The sequence below is a fragment of the Pseudophryne corroboree genome, chromosome 3 (assembly GCF_028390025.1).
Source record: "Pseudophryne corroboree isolate aPseCor3 chromosome 3, aPseCor3.hap2, whole genome shotgun sequence".
Taxonomy (NCBI): domain Eukaryota; kingdom Metazoa; phylum Chordata; class Amphibia; order Anura; family Myobatrachidae; genus Pseudophryne; species Pseudophryne corroboree.
In genome coordinates this window covers 587560868-587584906 of record NC_086446.1, presented here as the reverse complement: position 1 = coordinate 587584906, position 24039 = coordinate 587560868, and the positions used below count along the sequence as shown (strand labels likewise).

At 43.8% G+C, this 24039-nt stretch overlaps 1 protein-coding gene across 6 annotated transcripts in view; it reads right to left on the bottom strand.

The window, feature by feature from the left end:
• LRRC20 (leucine rich repeat containing 20) overlaps positions 1-24039 on the bottom strand; it is a 1148610-nt gene that overhangs the window by 740915 nt on the left and 383656 nt on the right. For all 6 annotated transcript variants that reach the window (XM_063961448.1, XM_063961449.1, XM_063961451.1 and 3 more), the window contains exon 3: positions 18702-18851. In XM_063961448.1, the coding sequence (XP_063817518.1) occupies positions 18702-18851 (150 nt within the window). The remainder of the gene's footprint in view (positions 1-18701; positions 18852-24039) is intronic.

Genomic DNA, 24039 nt, shown 5'->3' with positions numbered 1-24039 from the left:
TAGGACTCCCGAAACGAACACTGCAGACAAGGCTGGATGATGAAGTTCTGCTTACTTTAGTATGTGACTTACCTCCTTCATCGCTTTCGGCTGTGAGTTTCTCCTTGATGGTTGAGGTACGCTACTGCCGTCGCATTGTCCGAGTGGATCTGGACTGGTTTTCCCCGAAGAATGTCCTTTGCCTGAATCAGTGCCATGTATATGGCTCAAAGTTACAATATGTTTATTGGCAGGCAACTTTCTTCCTTGGTCCATTGCCCATTAAAACACAACCAAACCTGACACTGCTACCCAGCCCTGGAGACTGGTGTCTGTCGTCAGAATTTCCCAATCTGATAACCAAACGGGTCTCCCCTTGTCCAGATGGGATGTCTGTAGCTACCAGGCTAATGACCTTCTTACTTCTATCGTAAAAGACAGGGTATCTGTTTTTATAGTCTGATGAAACCCATTCCATTTGGCAAGAATCAGACGCTGCAGAGTCCTTGAGTGGAATTGTGCATACTCCACCATGTCGAACGTTGATACCATCAAACCCATCACCCGAATTGCTGCGTGAATAGATACCTTTTGACTGTGTAACAAGTCCTGAATACTTGACTGGACATTGGATATCTTGTTCAGAGGTAAGACCTGAATTCAGTACCACCCCCAAGTGAGTCATCCATTGTGATGGAACCAGACACGATTTTGCCCAATTTATGAGCCACCCGTGGTTCTGCAGACATGTTATTGTCTGTCGTAGATGACATAAGAGCAACTCCTGCGTCTGTGCCAGGATTAAAAGATTGTCGAGGTATGGAACAATTCTTACCCCCTGCTGGCGGAGATAAGCTGCCACAAACAAAAACCTCCGAGGAGGGTTCTTCTTGAAGGCAAAAGCATAACCTAGAGATACCGCTTCCTGCATCCAGGCATCTGTTGTTGACTGCTGCCAGATCTGTGCAAACTGAAGAAGTCGACCCCCCACCCTGGGGTCACCCATGTGGAGGCTCGTACCATCAGGCTGATGGCTTATTATCTGTAATCTGTTATTAATTTTTTAACACTATTTCTCTATTTTAATTGCATTTCATTTTTGTATCACTTTCTCTATAGCTTCGGCTTCCTAAATACTAATTTATTAACACTATAGTTTTTTCACTGGTATGCTACGCTGGGCTTCCTGGCTTATGCTGGTGTTTTGGGGTGCCACACCCTGCACCTAGATATAGCGTTAGGGACCCCAAATATACAGAGACGCCTTGATGCGGCTTTGGGGCTTATTCACACATTTGCGCAAATATGTGTAACGAAGATCTCTGAATTCTATTATTATGTGGAATTTAAATCTGGTTACGGTTATCATTCAGGGTGCTGGGGGAAACAAATAGCTTTTTTTCTTGCTTAGAAATACCCCTCCCTTTCGAGCACCTGAATGATATCACTAAGCTAATTGTGCATCTACCAATATATATGTTTATTATCTGTTTTCCCAACCAGTCCTCTGGTAGCCCAATGCTTTTTAGTCTTACCAGACTTCTTGTATTGGGGCTTCTTGCCATCACTTTTTCCTTTAGCTTTTCCTTGAGGCCGAAAGGGCCGAAAAGCCGGAACTTTGGGTTTGAAATTGTATGTGGAAGGAAACTTGACCTTCTTGGAGTCTGCTTCTGACTCCAGAATATCTGTCAATTCTTTACCAAAAATAATATCTCCCAAAAAGGGCTAAGATTCCAAAACCTTCTGAGATTCTGAATCAGCTTTCCACGTACGTAGCCAAACTACTATGCGAGCAGCTATTGTTGAAGCTCATGCCCTAGAGGCAATAGTACCCATTTTCAATGCTGTTTCTTCCAAGAACATTGCAGCCTGTTTTATATGTGCTATATGGGATTTTTGCTCTCTAGAAGCTATAGAAAAATCCCACTCCAATGCATCAGCCCAAGCAGCCACTGTCTTTGCCATCCAAGCTGAAGCCATGGCTGGCATTATGACTACTCCAGAAAGGGAAAAAATGGCTTTTTAGAAATCCATCCACTCTCCTATCCGTGACATAATTTAATGATGTTGAAGGCAAAGGTAATGTAGATTTTCGCACTAATGGAATCACATGAGTATCTACATTAGGAGCCACCTCCCTTTTTAAACAATCCCCAGCTGGAAGAGGATAATTGGAATTCCATTTCTTAGGAATTCTAAACTTCTTATTTGGCGTAGTCCAAGCCTCTTCCATAATTTCAGTCAGCTGATCTGACCCTGGGAGACTCAGTATTAACTGTTTTGGGACGTTCAAACACAGGTGCCTTGGTTTTTAACACAGGCTCTGCTGAATCCTCTAAGGATAAAATGGCTTTCATTGCTTTAATTAACTCTGCTATATCCACTGAGCTGAGACCTTCCTCCTCTTCGTATGCTAAAGAAGAATTAACTGAGCTTTCATCTTCCGATGAATCCTCATCTGAATCATGTGTAGCCTGTGAGGGTGAAGATTTACTTACCACCAGCTTATCAGCTTGTTTCTTTTGAGAAGCTGCTGCTGTAAGTGATACACCATAGGTGGGGAGCTGCACGTAAATGTTAATAGTGTAACCTATCCCTGGTACAGGAGTTGGAGGAATTATCAGTTCAGTTATACTGGATAAAGTATGTGCAAACATAGCCCAAGGTGGATCCATCTGCACCTGAATCTGCCTTGTATTTTTCATTAACCCCTGGTGAAAGCTATAACAATTTGCACACAAACCATCCTGAACCAGATCCTGAGAAGATAACACAGCTTTGCAAGACAAACATGATATGAGTGTTGGGGTTGCTGTGAGTGTACCTTCCTCATCTTTGCCGCTCTTAGACATGATAAATATTCAACACTTCCACAGTGTACTACACAATTTGTGACTGTAATAACTTTAAACTTCTTAAAATGACATACACAGTCCGACTCTACCCATGTACCAGCATTGAGGATCGGAATAAAACTGACAGAAATATAGTAAAGTCAGCAATCACACTAGCCATCAGTCACATGTTATACATTAGTATAATAAGCAATATGAGCACATCATCAACTACATTTTAAGTATGTAGGAGAACATATTACTGCATCATGTTTAAACAGATCTAACATATTCAGACGCAATGCGAAAGAAACAACAGTAATTGTATACAGACTCATATGCAATAGGCACTTATCTAACTATTCGTATTCAAAGGGTAGATAGAGACTCAGTGCTGTATAACCCATACTCAGTAGAGTGGGATACAGGGAGACTCACCTCGCTTCCAGGACCGATCAATACGTTAGCGAACGCTGAGTGGATCCAGGCGCTAATAATGTACACTGCCACTCCATGAACCTATAGTGAACCCAGACGCTCAGTGAACACGGACGCACCCATCACACAGCCGCCTATGCTGCGACTGGGTCAGTACAGCGTCTGAGATGGAAGCGGAAAACAGTTCATGGCGGGAGACTCGGAAGTAACTGGTCATGAACCGGAGGGAGGGGCGACCAGGAGAGCGTCTGACTCCTCACTGCTGACATCAACCCTAGGGATCGTGGCCTCATACTATTCCTGGAGCCTCTGATCCCTAGCACTGGTGCACCCGGGGAGGCAGCCACATCAGTGACTGTTTGGTAGTCTCCTCCCAAAACAGTGCGGCTGTGTCCGTATTCCTCTTCTAAGCGGAACCGATGCCTTATCTTCTCCCCATGCTCTGGCCACAGCCTGGTAACGTATGCTGAACCTGCTAGTATATCCGACACAGACACCTGCTGAAACAGCACTGTACTCGTGGGTAAGCATTATCACGACCTGGCGGAGAGTTGTTGGAGCAACTCTTTCTAATGTATGTATAAGACGCTGTTTAGAAAGATCACTCAAAAGACTATAAAATACTATAAAAATAAAATAAGAAAGCTTTAGGGCTGCTAAAAACCAGCAGCCCTCTGACCATGGTCCGGCTCCTGCCGCACCAAACAAAAAACTGATTTGCCTGAGCAAGGAGGCGAGGATATATGGACAGGCCCGTTGCATGCTGGGAGGCCAGAAAAGCTTTGAACGATTGGTGCAAATCCGCTGTCGCTTCATCATATCCCATTGTTATCCTGTGCATAACCTGTGGACCCTGCCGGAGATATTGTGGATTTATTATCTGGATATGGTTACTTTTGTTGCTAAAGAACTTGGCACTTCAAAAACTATGAAATGGTCATTATCCTTACAGCAATGGTAATAAGCAGTATTACTATTTCAAATTACTCAAGAGCATGTTTATATTTGATTTTTTTTAAATAATGTATGTTATCGTTACTTTTTTTAGATTTTTATCTGTGTACATCTGCCATTGTTATTTCTATGGTATTTGAATACTTCTGGAGGTTAACTATTTTATTTATTTACTTCTTTGATGGCTGCAGTCATTACATCACTGGGGCAACACCACAGTTTGTTGTTTTTTTGTTTCCGTAAATGGCTGTTTTTTTATTAAATATCCTCTACAGTAATGATCTCCATCATGATATTAAACATTTGCTGATAAAAGCAGCATCTCAAAGATACTGATGAAATGAAATGAGAAAAAGACACAAGACCGTTTTTGGCTAAAAGGATCAATCATATGAAGTGGTCCAAGACAGATTGCTTGACCATTTAAAAAAAAAAAAATTGTAAGTTATCACCCATATATGCCAATAATTCAAAATTACAAATATTTAATACATAAACATGTCAATCACATGGAATAAGGGACAGACTCCCGAAACGCGTTACTCAGTCAGGTGCCCAGAGACATTATGGACCCCCCTAGATTATTCGTCTACCTATTGGTGGCTACTCGTAACATAATAGAGGGGGTGTCCCATCCATATTTTTTATATGTTTATGTATTTTATATTCATGCAAGTGCAACTGTATTCTTATATAATAAATTATAGAAACTGTAAATCACTATAGCAATATTTTCTTTTCCATATGAATCTATACTTGTGAAAGTTGTGTGTCTGCTTCGGAGGTGATCCACAGATATTACTAAATTGTGGTTTTCATTTGCATTTCTTTTTGCACTGTCATCTACAGGTGTGCAGTGTTCATCATGTGGGAAAACTTACATTTTTATTGTATTACTTTATGTAACTATTTATATTATTTTACATGTACATCAATTGTGAGTTCAGCGCCACATTATCACATAGACATCATTCAAATTTGCTGCCATTTTAAAAAGCACGGTGATCTTTTTATTTTAGGAAAGTAGGATGCTTACGAATTCAAGTTAACAGCTCAGGTGTATGTAACCATTATTTTTTGTTACCTTTTTTGTGCTACTTTATAATCCTGGCAATTAAGGTTTTTAACTGGCAAAACCTAAAAACGAAACAACCAGTATATTCGAAACTGGAGACACAAATGAGTGGGCATAAATTACAGATGCTGCCGCCCAAAGCGATAGGCGGCTCAAGAATTTATGGTCCGCTGTTAAAGTTGTTTTGGGATCACCTCATAATGGAAATATGTTGCTGCCACCTGCACTGAAGACTGCATTTATTTACCAAATGATCACCTAGTTTACAAAGTAGAACACAAAATAGAAGTGAAAAACATTTCACACCAAACCTTAAGCACAGGGGAAAAAAACATACACACTTGAACAATGTGAGTCAATCTCCATGGACACAAAAATTATATAATAATTATCTTATAATTGGCTATTCTTTTTGTATTTCATTACACACAATCCATATAGTAAGTCATTTCTTAGTAATGTAAGTTAGAAAATTCATTTTGACTTTTAAAAGGTTGATTTCTGAAAGTGCTAGCAGAGCAATTACTTTATTGCCATGTAATGAATTCAATGGATTAAAATTAAAGGTCACTTCTGATTATTCAACATCCAAATCTACACCTGTATGGTATTTCCACGACATTTTACGCAAAGTGTTAGTGAGGGTTTGTATTTGCTTAGATAAGGGTAAGTTGAGTTTTTTAATGAAGATTTTTTCAGTCTGCATGTTCGGTGTTTCAAAGAAGGTAAATGATGTGTAAACCTATTATATCCTGGCAGGACCGCAACTAAGGGGGGAGGGGGGGGGGGGCTAAGGTGGCATAAGCCATAAGCCCCGGGTGCAGGATTTGAGGGGGTGCCAAGGAGTTACAGAGGAGCAGGGATTTTTCGGTTTTGTTTTTTTTAACCGGAAGTGCTGTGCTGCTCCAGTAAGACAGCAGACAGCTAACGGGGCCATGTCTCTGACCCACATGTCTGCCCACAGCTGGCTCCGACTCTGTGCGGGTAAGCTCCAGTACCTGGGATCTCTCCTATGCCGGCTACTGTCTTAAACTCTCTTCTTTGCCATGCAGTGCTGCTACTAGCGTGTAGTGCACCGTCCATGCTATAGAAGAGAGCTGTTGGTATTTTTCATCAGGCTATGATCCCACCTGCCTGCTCAGCACCAACCGATAACAAGCTGACGGATACACATCACTGAGAGGACACGCTGCTGCAGGCTTTTGCTTGTTAACAGGTACAGTCACCGATGTTACAGAACTCAAAGGCTCACTTTACTAGCTATACACTTGACAGGGGGGAAAAAAAGTCTGGACAACATGCAACTACAGCAGCTTTGTGGTGAGTTTAAAGACAGACTTTATTATCGGCACTGTGCTCCCAGTTAGCAGTATCAACTTCCGCTTTGCCTCCCAGATGGGGGGATTTGGTGTAGCTTATAGGGGGATGTAGTGTAGTGATGTAGTGCACCATATAGGGTATGTAGTGTAGTAATGTATTGTAGTATATAGGGGCATGTAGTGCACTTATGTGGTGTAGCATATAAGGGGATGTAGTGTAGTGATGTAGTGTAGCGTATAGGGTATGTAGTGCAGTGTAAAGGGGCGTGTAGTGAGGTAGTTCAGCATGTAGCGGATGTAGTATAGTGATATAGTGCAGTGATGAAGTGTTATGATATAGTGCAATGTATGGGGACATACAGGGGACATGTAGTGGAACACACTGCTGGGGGGTACGTGATGCTTAGGGCATTTGAGGGCACAGAGGAATACTGTCCAATAGTATCCCCTTTTTTCAAAATTTTTGAAAATCTGATTATTTTAGTCTGACATGGTTTGTTTCTGTGGGTTTTTTTTTTGGTGGGGAGGATGGTTTGAGAGGGGGGCTGCCAAATTACTGCCTTGCCCTGGGTGATGAAAATCCTAGTTTCAGCCCTGATCCTGGAGCAAACTGTACAAAGTAAGACAGAAGTATTATTCTGTGTATTGTCATGATTATTTGAGGATTGGTGTGCTTTTAGATTTCCAGGCACTTTTTACATTCATGGGTAGTAAATTAATGTTTCTAATGGTGCGTACACACTGTCCGATATATCAGCTGTTCTCTTGAACGGCTGATATATTGTGGGTCTGTCGGCCAGTGTGCATGAGCGATATGTCTGTGAACTTCGTCGTTCACAGACATATCTCGTCAACCCTGCTGCACAGCAGACGGCCAATATATCGACCGTCTGTACACAAGCTGCAGCAGCCAACGGTGACTGACAGCTGAACTGGGCGGGCGTGTGTAAATGCCCGCCCACTTCATGACGTTAGTCCCCGATGGATCGGGCAATGCGTATGCACAGCAAACTTCCCGATCCGGCTTTAGATATACTGTATCTGCAGATCAATTGATCTGCATATATGGGTGTAGTATGGAAGGTCAACCACACTTAGGTCGACAGTGTCTAGGTCGACCACTATTGGTACCGGATACCGCAGATATATCTTTCGGTGTGTACCCAGCATAAGTCTTAGAAAATTTTATATATCAGACCCCCAAATGTGGTGGGGCACCTTTCACTCAACACAAGAGGCTACCTGTGCTGAATTAACAAATATAAAAAATCCCATCTAATTATGAAACTGTTCTTGGGTGTAGAAAAATGTCTAGAGGTGGAGGCATCATGCTGGGATTTGAGATAGATACAGTAGATAGGCAGACATACAGTACAGGCAGAGAAAGACGGTATCCGGTCTTTAGATAAACACTTAGGTCGACACTCATTAGGTAGACCACTATTGGTCAAAATGGTCACTGGGTCGACTTGGCAAAGGTCGACACATTTTCATTTTTTTTTTACTTTTTCATATTTTACGATCCACGTGGACTATGATTGGGAATAGTAACCTGCAAGCAAAGCGAGCCATGCGAGGGGACACGGTGCACTAATTGGGGTTCCCAGTCTCTTTACGTAGAAAACGACACCAAAAACAATTAAAAGACACATGTCGACCTTATAACTGCGTCAACCTATTTCAGGTGTCGACCTAGTCACTGTCGACCAATAGTGGTCGACCTAACGAATGTTCACCCAACGAACCACACCCAGACAGACATACAGACAGAAAATTAAAATTGGCCGCACAGATATGTTCAAATCGGACACGTGTAACTGCATGTGACAAGATGGCGGAAGGAGGGAAGGAATGGGCGATGTAATCTAGGCCAGTAACAGTAAGGTGGTGTTCTCATGATTACTAACAGATGCAGAAACACACAGAGATGCATATGTGACTGTCAAGCTGTTTCACTTGTGGGTATCTGCGGGCAAGTGTAAATACATGCTGCTGATGAGGATGACGTTCAGCAGCACTACCTAGACGCTTTTAATTGACAGATTGTGGATTCACTGCTGAAGCGGATAGGTGCTCTCTTTATTGGTTGTGTATTACAATATAACATAACTCCTAAAAGGACGAGGCAATTGCAAGACACCTTGGTCCGCCTACCGCTATACCTCATCCCACCCCCGACTCTGCCCCATAAAACCCCCTGCACCATCCTGCCCCCTCCTCACTCCATTTCTGGTGCCCACAGAGTCATTCTCCATCTTCTAAGTTCTTTCATGTCGCTTCATTCCAAGTCAACTACAAATGTTAACTAAAGTAACCAGTTAACTCCAATTTTGATGAATTTTTTTAATTAACGCTAACAAAACCCTGACAACTTTCAATTTCATATGACATTGGTATTTTGTTCTTAAGGTATAAAAGACATAAAATAGCAAAAATTGATGCTTGAGAGCAGAAAGTGGATTTGATGTTATATTATTATAAATTTGTGTAACTTTCCTCTCAAGCTAATAAAAGGCTCATTTTGTTTTGTTTTTTTACCACTGGTGCTTTTTTTCACCAAGAATCCAGAATAAAAGTATAGTATGAATTTGGGTATTACTCAGGGAGAGATTAAGAAAATATAAAAAAAACCTCTATGTTAATCAACATTGTTTTAACTACCCCAACACAAAGCTTTTCTTTTTTTTAATACTCCATACCAATGTGAGCATTGCTGCAGTTGTGCAAAACATCTCTTTTGAGCATGCCAGGTCCCGTGCAACTCAGTTTGTGCCAAGCATCTTTACACTCATAAATCACAATACAATGCAACAAAACCAGTTCACGATACTGCATTCATTTGATATGCAACACTTGAATATCTGCGTGCCACTGAGTCTGAATATTTATATGAAGTGCTACGATGCAGTGGCTGTGGCTTTTCTTCATTCCAAGTTCCGTTATACTTTGAAACCAGATTCAGACTCACTCGCACACAAATATACAAGTGTTGCATGTCAAATTAACCAGTGCAGTCTTGTAAAGTGGTTTGCGTGCATCGTATTGTGATTAAGAAACACATTTCAAAAAGTTAATGCTACACTGCTCAGCGCAGCGACAGGCATCTCTAACCGCATGACATATTGCAGGCTTGCCTACCCTACTGTATTTTGCTGGAGGCTCCCATTTTTTTTTATTTAGCCTCTGGCTGCCCCGCAAATATTCCTAATCCTCCCAATATTTCATTATCCCTCCATAAGAATGCGAGTCTGGAAAAGCTGGGGGCAGGGCATGCATGGTAGCACGGGACAAGTCATGATAATTAAAGTCCGGCCACCGCAGGGTTGTGTGTAGTGGTGGCTGCCTGCTAGCACGTTGATCTAGCTTAGTAGGAATTGGAAAGGGTAACAGGAAAGGGAGGCTGTTAAGCCATACGCTGCAACTCCACCACAGGACAAACACTGCAAAACCCTGCGATAAAGCACTGTGCAAGCAGTGAAAGGGTCAACAGCAAGTCCCACAATGAGTCTGGGGCTTTGATGAGGAGGCTGGCCCGTCACCCAGGGAGCCAGAACATGCAGCCGGAGAAGCTGCACTGAAAGATAAGTCCAGCCATCATTGGGAGCCAGCGGCGGTGTGCAGGAGAGGCTCGACAGATATATGGAAGCAGCAGGCAGCGGGAGAGGTATTCAGCTCAGAGGAATGCAGAAGACCACGAGTTGCTGCTGAGGTCATAAACTGCAGACTCTAGACCTGGTGAGGACATACGACATGGCAGGCAACAGTCCCCTGGGGTGTAGGCCACAGAAAAGCTTAGGTGAGCAGGAAAAAGCCCCAAAAAGCAGCCACAAAGGAGACTTGCTGCTGCCATGATCCCATAATTATCATAATTTATTTTTATTTAAAAAAAAAGTCTTGCAGCTTTTATGCCTTTTAGATTTAAATATTTTTTATTGAAAATTTTATTTATTTACATTTTCTTTTTTATATTATTTATACTAGGATTAGCAGTTCATTTTTGACATGGTAGGGACTCCACTGTAGACTCTGCTGTGTCATGTTTCCTGTGCAGGTTACAGCAGCAGAGAACAGGCTGACATTTATACCCCTTTCACATCGCCAATGCTGGATCCCACCCAGGAATTGGAAACGGGTCCTTCCCGGGTGGGATCCGGCATTGGACACTACTGCTGGCTTCATCGACACGGCATTATGCCGGGTGGGTTGCCATAGCGGCGGGGAGCAGAGCCAGCAGCGGGGGCGGAGGCGGCGCTGGGAAATGAGATCATCTCTGTGCCGCCTCTCCCTATTGTAGTGAACGGGTCCCAGGTCGCATCGACGAGCAGGCTGTCCTGCGGTACCTCCTCCTAATCCCTGCAGCCGGAAGGACCTCCGGCTGTGTTACTAGGGGGAGGGGGAATTTACCTTCCTGGTCCAGGCTTCCTGGAGGAAGGCATGCTGTGTAGGAGGGGGGTCGGCATCTGCGGCGGAGGCCGGCGATAAGAAGCCCATAGGCTTCTATAGGCTATCGCCATCCAAAGATGCCGATACTCTCATGGGCGAAAGCGTGGCAGCCGGGTGTTAGTACATATGAAAATGCTATAAAACCTCAGAAAACGGGGGTTTATAGCATTTTCCCTCTAGGACATCCTGCCCAAAGAGAGATATGGAAGATGGGGGAACAAGAGTAAAGAGAGGGATTTGGAGGGGGGTGAGGAGAGCCATAGAAGGCATAGGACAGGAATAGAGAGACACAGAAAGAAGGGAAAAGGGGGGCTCCCAGGAAAAAAAAAAAAGGAGGGGTGGGTAAATGCAAGCCACAATAGCTAGCAACCAGGCACGCATGCTTACTACTCCCGGCAGCAACAGCAAAAAAGGATAATATGTATCTGTTATTAGCTGTAAAATTGCTATTGAATTATGTTTATTATTTGATATATTATGTTACCTCTATAATGTAGTATTAATATGAAAAATGGAGATTTTTTTTTTAGAACGTTGCGACTGATCAATTAAGGATACACAGGTGCACTTATTAAATGTGAACATTTCTATTGGCTGATGCTAGTTTAAATACCTATCAAACTGAGGCACCTGTACATACCTCCTGAAGAATCCGCTCAACTCATTACAGCGGAGAAACACGTTGAGGAACTTTGCATGTGTCTGCACATCCACGCCAGTGGTGTTATTACTCAGAAGCCATGTACGCCCTCCCACCTCTGTGAACTTTGCTGTAGCTGTCAGTTTCAGCTATCACCCGCATCGATGGTGAGTCAGCTTTGATTGAGGAAATCCTCCCCAGTGCACGTCGCGCTGTGGCTGACAGTTTTGGTAATTGCACTGCACCAAACTCTACACCAGTGCCCGAACCAGGGTTAATTTCTTGGGACTGATCAACTGAACCAAGTGTAGCTAACTATGCTGCTGACACAATATTAGTTACCAAGTACTCTGACCCAATAACAAAATATACGAGTCCTGGGAAAGGTACAAAACTGACCGTCAATCGTTACCATCAAGGGTGAGAACATTCCATCTATACATTGGGGGTCGTAGCATAGCGTACTCAGGCCAATACCAATTACTTACCCGAACTGCAACCAATATCCATCACCGAAGAACATTTACTACTCTGGAAAATTACTGTGCACACACATATTTTATTGGTATCAGTCTATTATGTTTTCTATAGAGACTTTTTAATAAATTGTGATATTAATTGTGTATCTATTTAAAATTGTTACATTTTTATTACGCGCTCCTTATCATTGGTCTTTTAATATCAATGTATATGCCTTCACAGCAAAATAGGAGACAGAAAAGAGAGAGGAGGACAAAAAAGACAGAGGGGGTAGAAGTGAAGGAAACCAATAATGAAGCAAGAAAAGTTTAGAAACAGTTGTAAAAAGGGGAGACAGGAAGAATAGAGGGAGATGGGAGGAATAGGTGGAAGAATAGGGGGAGAGAGTAGAAATAGGAGAAAACAGGAGGAAGAGGGAGAGATGGAGAAAATAGGATTTTAATTACCTACCAGTAAATCCTTTTCTTATAGTCCGTAGAGGATACTGGGGTCCATTTAGTACCATGGGGTATAGACGGGTCCACTAGGAACCATGGGCATTTTAAGAATTTGATAGTTTGGGCTGGCTCCTCCCTCTATGCCCCTCCTACCACACTCAGTCTAGGAAACTGTGCCCGAGGAGACAGACATACTTTGAGAGAAGGATAGATAAGGATAATGGTGAGATTCCGAACCAGCACACACAACAAGAAGAAAGCCAAGCTAACCAAATTTTAAACAGGAACATCATCGGCTGAGCCACCATTACTTAACCTAGTTACATTGCAGGAAGAATGAAGCACTGGGCGGGTGCCCAGTATCCTCTACGGACTTCAAAAAAAGGATTTACCGGTAAGTAATTAAAATCCTATTTTCTCTTACGTCCTAGAGGATACTGGGGTCCACATTAGTACCATGGGGATGTACCGAAGCTCCCAAACCGGATGGGAGTGCTGAGGTTCCCGCAGAACTGACTGACCAAACTGAAGGTCCTCAGAAGCCAAAGTATCAAACTTGTAGAACTTAGCAAACATGTTCGAACCTGACCAAGAAGCTGCTCGGCAGAGCTGCAAAGCCGAGACATCCCAGGCAGCCACCCAGCAAGAACCCACCGACCTAATAGAGTGGGCCTGTACAGATTTTGGACACAGCAAACTTGCCGTGGAATAAGCATGCTGGATAGTAAGTCTGATCCAGCGTGCAATTGTCTGCTTTGAAGCAAGACACCCAATTTTATTGGGATCATAAAGAACAAACAGCGAGTCAGTCTTTCTGTGATGAGCTGTTCTTTTTACATACACCTTCAAAGCCCTCACAACATCCAAAGACTTTGAAGTAGCAGAGGTGTCGGTGACAACCGAAACCACAATAGGTTAGTTGATGTGAAAAGCGGACACCACTTTAGGAAGAAATTGCTGACAAGTTCTGAGTTCAACTCTGTCCTCATGGAAAAATAAATAGGGACTTTTGTGAGACAAAGCCCCCAGCTCCGACACACGTCTTGCTGAACCCAAGGCCAACAATGTTACGGTCTTCCACGTAAGATATTTTACGTCCACCTCCTGTAACAGTTCAAACCAGTCCGGTTGGAGGAACTGCAGCACCACATTGAAATCCCAAGGTGCCGTGGGAGGCACAAAGGGATATTGGATGTGCAGAACATCTTTCAAGAACGTCTGGACCTCAGGGAGAGAAGCCCTTTGTTTCTGAAAGAAAATGGACATGGCCGAAATCTGGACTTTTATGGAGCCCAGAAGCAGGACCACATCCACGACTGCCTGCAGAAAAAGCAAGAAACATCCCAGATGAAATTTCACAGCAGAATAATTTCTGCTCTCATACCAAGAGACGTATTTCTTCCAAATACTATGGTAATGCTTAGACGTTACCCCCTTCCTGGCTTGGATCATAGTCAGAATAACCTTGTTAGGGATCCCTCTCCTGGCTAGAATCAACCGTTCCTCCACCAGACCTGAGATCACCGCTCTCAGAGACTCCATCTTGAATTTGAACACACGTAAGTACAAGTTCGAAGACTTGAGGTTCAGAATTGGTCTTACCGAACCGTCCGGCTTCGGTACTATGAAAAGTTTTAATAGTACCCCTTGTTTAGTAGACGAGGTAGAACTGGAACAATGACCTGAGTCTGTACCAGTTTTTGGATTGCGTGCTGTAAAGTTGTGAAACTGGCAAGCCTGATTTGAAGAATCTGTGAGGTGGGAGCTTTTGGAACTCCAGTCTGTAGCCCTGGGAAAATAACATCTATGACCCAGGGATCCTGGCACGAATTTGACAAGATCTGACTGAACAATTGTAGTTGTGCTCCCACCTGACAGCCTTCCAGGCATTGCGGTCCACCGACATGCTGAAGTCTTTGAGGAAGCAGAGCCTGAGCTCTGTTCCCGAGCACCTGCTGTTCCTGGTTTGCGTGGTTTACCTCTTCCGCCGCTGGAGGACGTAGAATCACCTCTGAATTTGCCCTTGAACTTGGCCGTCCGAAAGGACTATAACTTAGAAGCTGAATAAGTCTTCTTGGTTGGGGGTGGCTGCGTAAGGAAGATACATAGACTTACCTGCAGTAGCTGTGGAGATCCATTTGTCTAATTCATCTCCCAACAAGGCCTCTCATGTGAATGGTAGGCCTTCCAGGCCTTTCCTGGAGTGCGTGTCAGCAGTCCACTGGCGTAGGCACAAGCCCCTGCGTGCCGACACTGCCATAGCGGAGGTGCGTGCGTTAAGCACGCATATTTCCTTTATGGCATCCACCATAAAGTTCGCAGAGTCCTGTATATGCTGCAGGAGTAAGACAACATCCCCCTAGATAAGGAATCTAAACCCTCAATTAGGTTACCTGACCATTTAGCAATGGCTTTAGTGATCCACGCACATGCAATAGTGGGGCTTTGGGCCACCCCAGTAGCGGTGTACAATGATTTGAGTGTAGTCTCAATTTTTACGATCAGCCATGTCTTGCAGGGAGGCTGCACCAGGAACAGGCAATACAATTTTACGGGACAGTCTAGAGACTGATGAGTCCACTATCGGTGGATTTTCCCATTTTTTACTATATTCCAGAGGAAAAGGAAAAGATGAGAGCAACTTTTTAGGGATTTGAAACTTCTTATCAGGATTAACCCATGATTCTTCAAACAGGGTATTCAATTTCTTTGACACAGGAAAAGTAACTGAGGACTTCTTTTTTACATTAAAATAAGATTCCTCACACTCCTCTGACTCCTTATCAGGAATATGCAGAACATCTCTGATAGCCTCTATAAGAGCCTCTATTCCCTGTGACAAAGTTGCATCCCTCCCCTCTGAGTCCACCTCCCCCTCCTCCATGTCTGACCTGTCAGCGTCAGAGTCAGACTGCAAGATATGGGCCAGAGATCGCTTTTGCGGACAAATGGAAGTGGATTGAGACGCTGTTTTGGGGACTGAGTCTCTGTTCATAAACTCATCCACAGTCTGTTTAAAGTATTGCGTCTCTTTTTCATTGTGGGACAATTTTGTAGAAAGAGTGATCATTCCTTTAAGAGAATTAACCCACTCTGGTTCAGCCCCGCTATTCTGTGAACCCTGAGTACCCAGTTGTGAGCCCCCTGGTGAAGAGGAACACTCCGCTGTACAGGAAACACACTCTTTGCCTGACAATGTAAATGTGACAGCACACACAAACACAGGAAAAGGCTAAGCACAAGTAACCCACAAAGAGCCCTTCAGGGAGACACAGAGTTGTTTGGAGCCAGCCACCACCGCGCCCTTACCGCTAATGCCAAGCTTAACCGGGTCGCAGACTAAGTACCCTGATAGGGGACTTAGTACACTAATAGTCGCTCCCCCCCTGCTATGACCCCCTGGTACCGCTGAGGTAATTTGGAGTCATACCGGAGGAGCTGCGCGTCCCTGTCAGTCAGCGTCTGTGTCCACTGCAGAGGGAAAATGGCGCTGGTGAGCTGCTGGATCCTCTCATAGTGAAGCCCCGCTCCTTCAATGGCACGCGGTCTTCCCGCTTTTTTTTATACTGGCTGAGGTAATTTTTGTGCTTAAAATGGAGCAGAACCGTTTTAAGGCCGTGTTTGCCAGTTTGGGTATTGTGTACAGTGTACTGAGACGCAGTTGTGTACTGTGTCTGGAGATGCATTCTGCCCCATTTAGAAGCCGTGCGTCTCCGTACCCTCGTGACACCATAATGGCCCGCGCCCCGCTAACCGGGACGCCGGCTCGGTACTCACCACTCTTCATTCTTCTGGCTCTGTTAGGGGTGGCGGCGTGCTGCGGGAATGTATGCTCGCCGTGGTGGGGCTGGCGAATAGTTCCCTCAGAAGCTAATGTCCTGTCAGCGGGGAACAGGACCATTAACCCTTCAAGAGGTTGGGCCACCCCCCCTTCTCCAAGTCCCACGAAGCAGGCAGGCTGGTGCCAACCAGACCTGCCTGAAAATAACAAACTTAGAAAAGAAATGCAGAAAACTCTTCAGGAGTTTCCTTCAGCGTGACCGGCTCCTCCGGGCACATTTTCCAAACTGAGTCTGGTAGGAGGGGCATAAAGGAGGAGTCAGCCCACACTATCAAATTCTTAAAGTGCCCATGGCTCCTAGTGGACCAGTCTACACACCATGGTACTAAATGGACCCCGGTATTCTCTAGGTAAGAGAAATAGGGGGAAGCAGGAGTAAAAGTGGAATAAATAGGGAGAGACAGGTAGAATAGGAGGAAGAATAGGGGGAGACAGGAGAAATAGGGGAAGGTTGAAAGGAAAAGGGGAAAGACGGGAGTAATAGTAGGAAGAATAGGGAGAGATGGATAGAATGGAAGTAATAGGGGGAGATTGGAGGAATAGGTGGAAGAATAGGGGAAGCTGTCAGATAGCAGTGCAAAGGAGAACAGTCTGAGTGGAGACTAGTGTGCATGGGGGCGGCAGCAGTATAAGCAGCAGTAGCGGTTTCTTCTTCCACCATGGTGGACAGTTTAAATGTAAGGGAATTAAATAAACCAGAACTGTTAGCGAGTGTCCTCCCTGGGAGCAGGTAATGCCTGTGACACTTAGCACCAGTTTCTTCCCTTTCTCCTGTCGGCATGTGGATCTTGGGTAAGTGGAAAAGGAAGCCAATCTCTCCGGCAGTGACCTCACTTAAAAGGAATAAATGTTATTAGTACAGTTATATATGCAACTATGTACTATTGTTTTCACCTGCCACTGCAGGACACACCCCTGAGTGGCAATAGATACGCCTTAGGTGGAGCTAGACACGCCCTTTGGGTGGAACATGACATCCATTCGGCAGCATGCCGTGCTCTGCGCGATGCATTTTGTTACCGCCTGCAATCAAAATTGTCATTTCAGGATACAAGATACAGCAGTTTCAAAAATAGACAGAATGAGACTAAAGACGCAGATCCAACATTTCAACAATGTCAACATTGCATCAGTGTTGACATGATGAATGTTGACATGGATAATGGCTACATTACGTACATGTCCACATAAAGAATGTCAACATTGTGAACACTGACAAGACATACCATACTCCCTGGGACCAATATCCAGAGTAGTAGATGGTGCCCTTGGCACTCGGGGGCCCATACCCAATGCACAGGGGCCCAAGTCATTTACATTAAAAAAGGTTTATGTGTCCTCCTTCGATGCATTTAAAGAAAAGGTGATCTTTTCTAACCAGTCGTTCCGAAAAGTAGTCTCCCCAATAAGAATGGGCATGATATGAATCTGCCTTTAATGCCTCCATAAAATAAACAACAGTGATCAAACTAAAATATAGTAGCTTGCATGGAAAGAAGTTACGAAGGCTGCGACTACCTTCTACTATACTTTCATTACTTTAAAACAAATATACAAATCCAAGGAAGTATTCTACAAATTACATAAATAAGGAAGTATAATTCTATTGCAAGGAACAATTGCATGACAATGACACACTGTGCTTTGGGTCCACTGAGGTTTAAAAGCAGTATTTACTGACACCAGTAGTGTATGTAGTAAGAAATTTATTTTGTGAATCATTTTTCCCACTAGCACTCATAAAACATACGAATGCAGTGTACAACAGATGCAGAGTGTGTAATTCAAATATGCAAAGCTATTCCCCTGTGTCTCAACGGATTCAGTATATTTAACCGGTGAACGGGATGCCAGCTGTCAATATCCAGACAGCAGCATCCCGCACGCCAGAATGTCACGAGCGCTGTCGTGGGCACCCATAAGTGGGAAAAGCCTGATGCACCGGGATTCCGACTGGCAGCATTGTCGGCAGTTGGGATTCCAGCATCGGTATCCTGACCACCGGGATCCAGACAGCCGGTAAATTAACTGCATTCCGTCTCAACATACTGTATGAGCAACACAGTGATGGAGCTTTAGCAACAACCACCTTGTTTCAATATGGATAACGGTTAACTATTGAGACTAGTATACAGCAGCAAAGTGTGGGACAATTGATGGGATGGGGTTTTGAATGGCATTTCTCCATCATGAAACCGGCGTTATATTAGAATTAAATAAGATTATAACATTTTCCAGAAATGGTTCAACTTTGCACATACCTTGTAGCTCTTTGAAAGTAGTGAAGAATTTGCCTGTCAGGCTCTTTAATTCGTTGTTGGCCAGCGAGATTGAGTAGATTTGGTCAGCAACTGACTTCATAGCTAAATACAGGCCAGTTGGGAAAGCATTCAAGGCACAACTGGATAGGTCTGAAAACACATAAACAAGCAAAATAAGAAAAAGTAATACTGTAATGATGTAACACGTGACAACCATATACTACTGGTGTTTTTTGTGATTTTTTATTTTATTTTTATAGTACATACTGTAGGTCTTAAATCAACTCATCATTTTAACATTTATCCTCCATAAGTGAAGGTAGCCATTTTGTGAGCTAATATTCATTGATGTGGTTGCTTGCTGGTAAATTTCTACGCAACATTCACAAGAACGGTGGTTCAGCCTCAAAAATTCTGGCCTCCACTGGGTAGGTGACGGACGTACTTTATAAAACAGGTGTGCAAACATGCAATAGAAATAAGCCTTTCCCACAGTATCCTATACACAAACATATAGTGTGGAAGAGAGCTTCTAGTACTGGACCACCCCAAAAAGGTAAGATACTATATTAAAAACAATTCACAATACACTATAAAAGTTCATTTCCAGTTAATTTCATTCAGATGGGATACTGAATGTTGAAACTAAGATGTAGTTAGACATTAGTCAGTTGAACATAATAGAAAATACATTAAAAAAAACTGAAAATAAGTGTTAACAACGTCAATAGATATGAAAGTTTGAGATATTACTTGTAATCCTTTCTCACTGCCTAAAAAACCCAGGTTTTTGCACATGAACACGCATTAACCCAGGTTTTTGTTCAGTGGAAAAGGGTCCAAAAAAAATTAAATAAAATACACCAGATCCAGTTGCCTGGGAATCCAACCCAGGAAGTAAGCAGGTAAGGCCCCGGTTTAGTGGCACGGTAAACGGGTTACCTTGATCATCTGGCCCGGGAACCATTAACAGCACACGGAAACTCTATGCCTCTAGTGTTCACACAAGGATTTTTTAGTAGGGCGCCACGCCCTGCCGGATTCTTAAAGGGCAAATTGCGCCCTGCCCCTTTAGAGGTGCCCTGCTAAAAAAGCCTGCCACCGTGTGAATAGAAGGCATATATTCACATTAAAGGTAGAGCTTGGGGGAAGCCGAGCAGCATGCCCTCATCAGTGACGCTGACGATTGGGGCACATCCTTAACAGTGAAGCTGGTCAGCCGCGCCTCCTCCCCATCTGACCATGCCCCCTTTTCGTAAGCACACGTGTGAGCACATACTACCCTGGCACCCCTACGCCTTGCCAAATTCCTAGGGGAAATACTATACCTTCCAAACCACAGTGTCCCTCGGGCAGTCGGGAGGATGGGGGATACGGCGACGCTATCTGCCCTGCTATGCAGGGAGCAAGTGGTGCTCCATGATGGTGCATGCCAGCAGCTGCCAGAATGCTGGGCTTGCCCTCATCATGACAAGGAGCAACTTCAATGAGCTGGTTCCTGATCTGCTGTTGCATGGAGATGATGTACTCTCCAAGTGCAGGCCTAAAGAGACTGCCCGTGAGCCGTGTAAATAGTCGCAGTGGGAAACAGATAAGACTCTGGACTTTGGCATATAAGAACCTCTCAACCCATCTAGTCTGCCCTCTTTGGTTAATTTTTTGTTGGGAGCCAATTAACTCACCAGTATATTTGAATTGAGGAATGTGGAGGGAAACTGGAGCACAGCGAGGAAACCCATGCAAGCATGGGGAGAATATATAAACTCTGCGAGGCCACGTCCACTAGCCACGCCCCCTAAGTTGTAAAAATGTCTCTCCACGGCGCACACAAACGTTGGGAGGTATGTAAATGTTAAGGTTTAAAGAGCACAACACTGTCTTATACAACTGCCACTATTAAAAGGTTCATAGGGGATATCATTCACGAAAAGCTGATGGGAGGTATAAAATGTTTGTTTCCCTTTTAAACAGAATTGCCCTCTAAACCAAAATTGTGAAGGATCACAAGAAATAATGGTCAAAAACATCTGTCAAGAATATATCTGCTTCTAGAGAAAGCAGGAGAGCACATATCATACTAGAATCAACAGTATGAACTATTCTGTGGACTTGTTTCGCATGATCATGTGTGCACTAAGGGGGTTATTCAGAGTCCGTAACAGTTTTTGCTTAAATAGCCCATTAATCACTATGTGCCTGTCAATCACTATGCAATCTCATCCTTCAGGGATGCGATCGCATATTAAAAACACACACACACAGTACTGTGCGAAAGTTTTAGGCAGGTGTGGAAAAAATGCTGCTATGACCACACTTTTCCTTCAAAACCGCATCAATTCTTCTAGGTATACTTGCACACAGTTTATGAAGGAACTCGGCAGGGAGGTTGTTCCAAACATCTTGAACTATAAATTGGAGGGTTCTGCGCACTGAGTGTCTTTATTCTATAGCTAGCCGAGGTGTGCTGCTCGTTCTGATGGGTGTTCCAACCCACCTATACGTAAATGGAGAAGCTTAGTGGATATACCACAATAGAACTGCGCTCAACCCCTAAGGTGTGTGTGTTTAGCTAACGAATGCACATCAGATGTAATAAAGGATAATGTATGAACAGACCCAAATATGAGTTTGCACTTGGATATAGAAATCACAAAAATAACAATATGATGCAAATTAATTGTTGTGAGGCACTGTATTTATTGTATACTGGCCAATCTAAAGGTGTGCTGTTAATGCCCAGGGTGGGCGATATTGTCTCTTATAAAGTTCATGCAGGTTATATTACAAACTGCGGCGTCCCGCACATCTGCTGTTGAAAAGTCTTTAGGGGAAAAATATAATAACAAATGCTGGTGTTGGTAAAAAATCTTTAAAACCTTCACGATGCTCTGAGCTTACGGTGGTGGCATAAGTGGGGTAAAAAAATGGGTCTCCGGACTGGTTTCCCCTCTCTGCCCCTGCTGCCCGTGGTGCGTCCTTATTCAGACGCCCCCCGGGTGCAGGTCGGTCAGAGAGGTGGTCCTGTCTTTCGGTGGGGAAAGGATTCAGATGCCGCTCTGCAGAGCGGCTAGCTGCGCCTCTCCCATCGCTTACAGAGAACTCACCTGTCGCCCGCTCCAGCCGCACGCCGCGCTCCGTCACCGGCTTCCTCTGCTGTCTGGTATCCTAGCAGCGCTGCTGGCTTCCGGGTTGGTCCGGTCACGTGACCGTGTCTTTTCGACGTGGGAAAGAGTCTTCCTGATGAAGGCTTTGAATCTGTAGTGGTTCTTTCTTTGTAGTTCCTCCAACGCGTTTCAACCTTTCGGTTTTCCTCTGGGAGTGCTTGAAGTGTCTAGATTGACATGATTTATATGTTTCTGAGGGGGCCATACCAGCTCTGATTGGATGAAGGATTGTATCACTGATTAGGCCTCTGACCTGTCTATCAAACTAGACCTGTTCTGATTTGTATGTTTCTGAGGGGGCCCCATACCAGTTCTGATTGGATGAAGGATTGTATCACTGATTTGGCCTCTGACCTGTCTATCAAACCAGACCTGTTCTGATTTGTATGTTTCTGAGGGGGCCATACCAATTCTGATTGGATGAAGGATTGTATCACTGATTGGGCCTCTGACCTGTCTATCAAACCATACCTGTTCTGATTTGTATGTTTCTGGTTGGGCCATACCAGTTCTGATTGGATGAAGGATTGTATCACTGATTGGGCCTCTGACCTGTCTATCAAACCAGACCTGTTCTGATTGGATGAAGGATTGTATCACTGATTTGGCCTCTGACCTGTCTATCAAAGTCAGTGTTATTTCTCTAAAGTGGTAGGGTCCTATTTCCAAAATTGGAGTATGATGTGACATAGCTGATCTAGTATAATGTTTAGGAGAGATATACAAATAATACAGATATCTTATTTATGTATTTGTTAAATCCATGTTTGTAATGCCTCTGCATCATTATATATTAGAAATAAGTACCCTATATTAATATTTGTAGTTCTCCTGCTGATGGTGTCTAAAATGAGTAAAAGAGGGGTGTACAGTATTCGGATGATGTTGTGCTACTGTTGTAGTATCGGACCTTATTGTCTTTAAGATTATTTGCAGATGACCGACCTGATCTCATTGTCAATATTGAGACCCCTTGGGGCTAGGGTCCCCATATTGACAATCATGCTCAATTCTTCCTTGTTGATTTTGTGAATGAAGTCCCCTCCTCTCCAGTTTCTTTTCACCTCTTTTAGCCCCGTGAATTTGAGTAATGTGGGATCTGAATGATGGTAGTCCCTAAAGTGTAAAGATAACGGGTATTCTTCTGTCCCCTTCCTGATGTTCCGTACATGCTCGGCTATTCTTGCTTTTAACGGTCTTATCATCCTTCCTATATAGTGTTTTACGCACGGGCACTGTAATATGTATATGATGCCCTGGGTGTGACATGTTAGCCTGTCCCTAATCCTAAATTTATAGTCATTGCTCACAGATCTCATGTTGCATGTGGGTGCAGTGCTTTTTGCGCCCGTGGTTTTACATCCTATACAAGTCCCACAGTGGAAAAAAATATCCTTTCTTGTGCGTCCCATCTATTGTGGTTTGTGTTTTGTTAGTTGGTGGTATGCAGCTGTGTACTAATTTTTGATTTATAGCGGGGGCTTTTCTGTATACCACCTTTGGAGGTAAGATTTTGGCTAAGGTGTCGTCTTGTAGTAATATGGGCCAGTGTTTCTCAAGAATCTTTTTCACCTTGTTCGCTTGTTGTGAGAACTGTGTAATGAATAGAGGTTCTTCAGTACTTGTTGCCTGTTCTGGTTTCTTGTTGTATTCTAGAAGTGGTGCTCTATCGTTTCCTCTCACTGTGGTGAAAGCCTTTTGAATTAACTCTGGGTGGTATTTCTTTTCTCTGAATCTATTGCTAAGGGTGGTCCCTTGTGTGTCATAGTCACTGATTCTGGAGCAGTTCCTCCTTAATCTCTTGTACTGGCCCATTGGTATACCTTTGAGCCAGGTGGGATGGTGCCCACTGGATGCCAAGATAAAGCTGTTGACATCCACAGTCTTATTGAATGTGTTGGTGACCTCCGTTTCTCCAGCCACTCCTGCGTTTTTGCCTGGCACGCCTGCGGTTTTTAGCACACTCCCTGAAAACGCCGAGTTGCCACCCATAAACACCCACTTCCTGTCAATCATACTACGATCACTCGAGCAACTGAAAAACGTCGCTCGAGCTTGTGTGAAACTACAAATTTTTGTGTGAAAGTACTTAACGCATGCGCAGAATTGCCACTTTTTCACTTGATCGTTGCGCTGCGAAAAACGGCAGCGAGCGAACAACTCGGAATGACCCC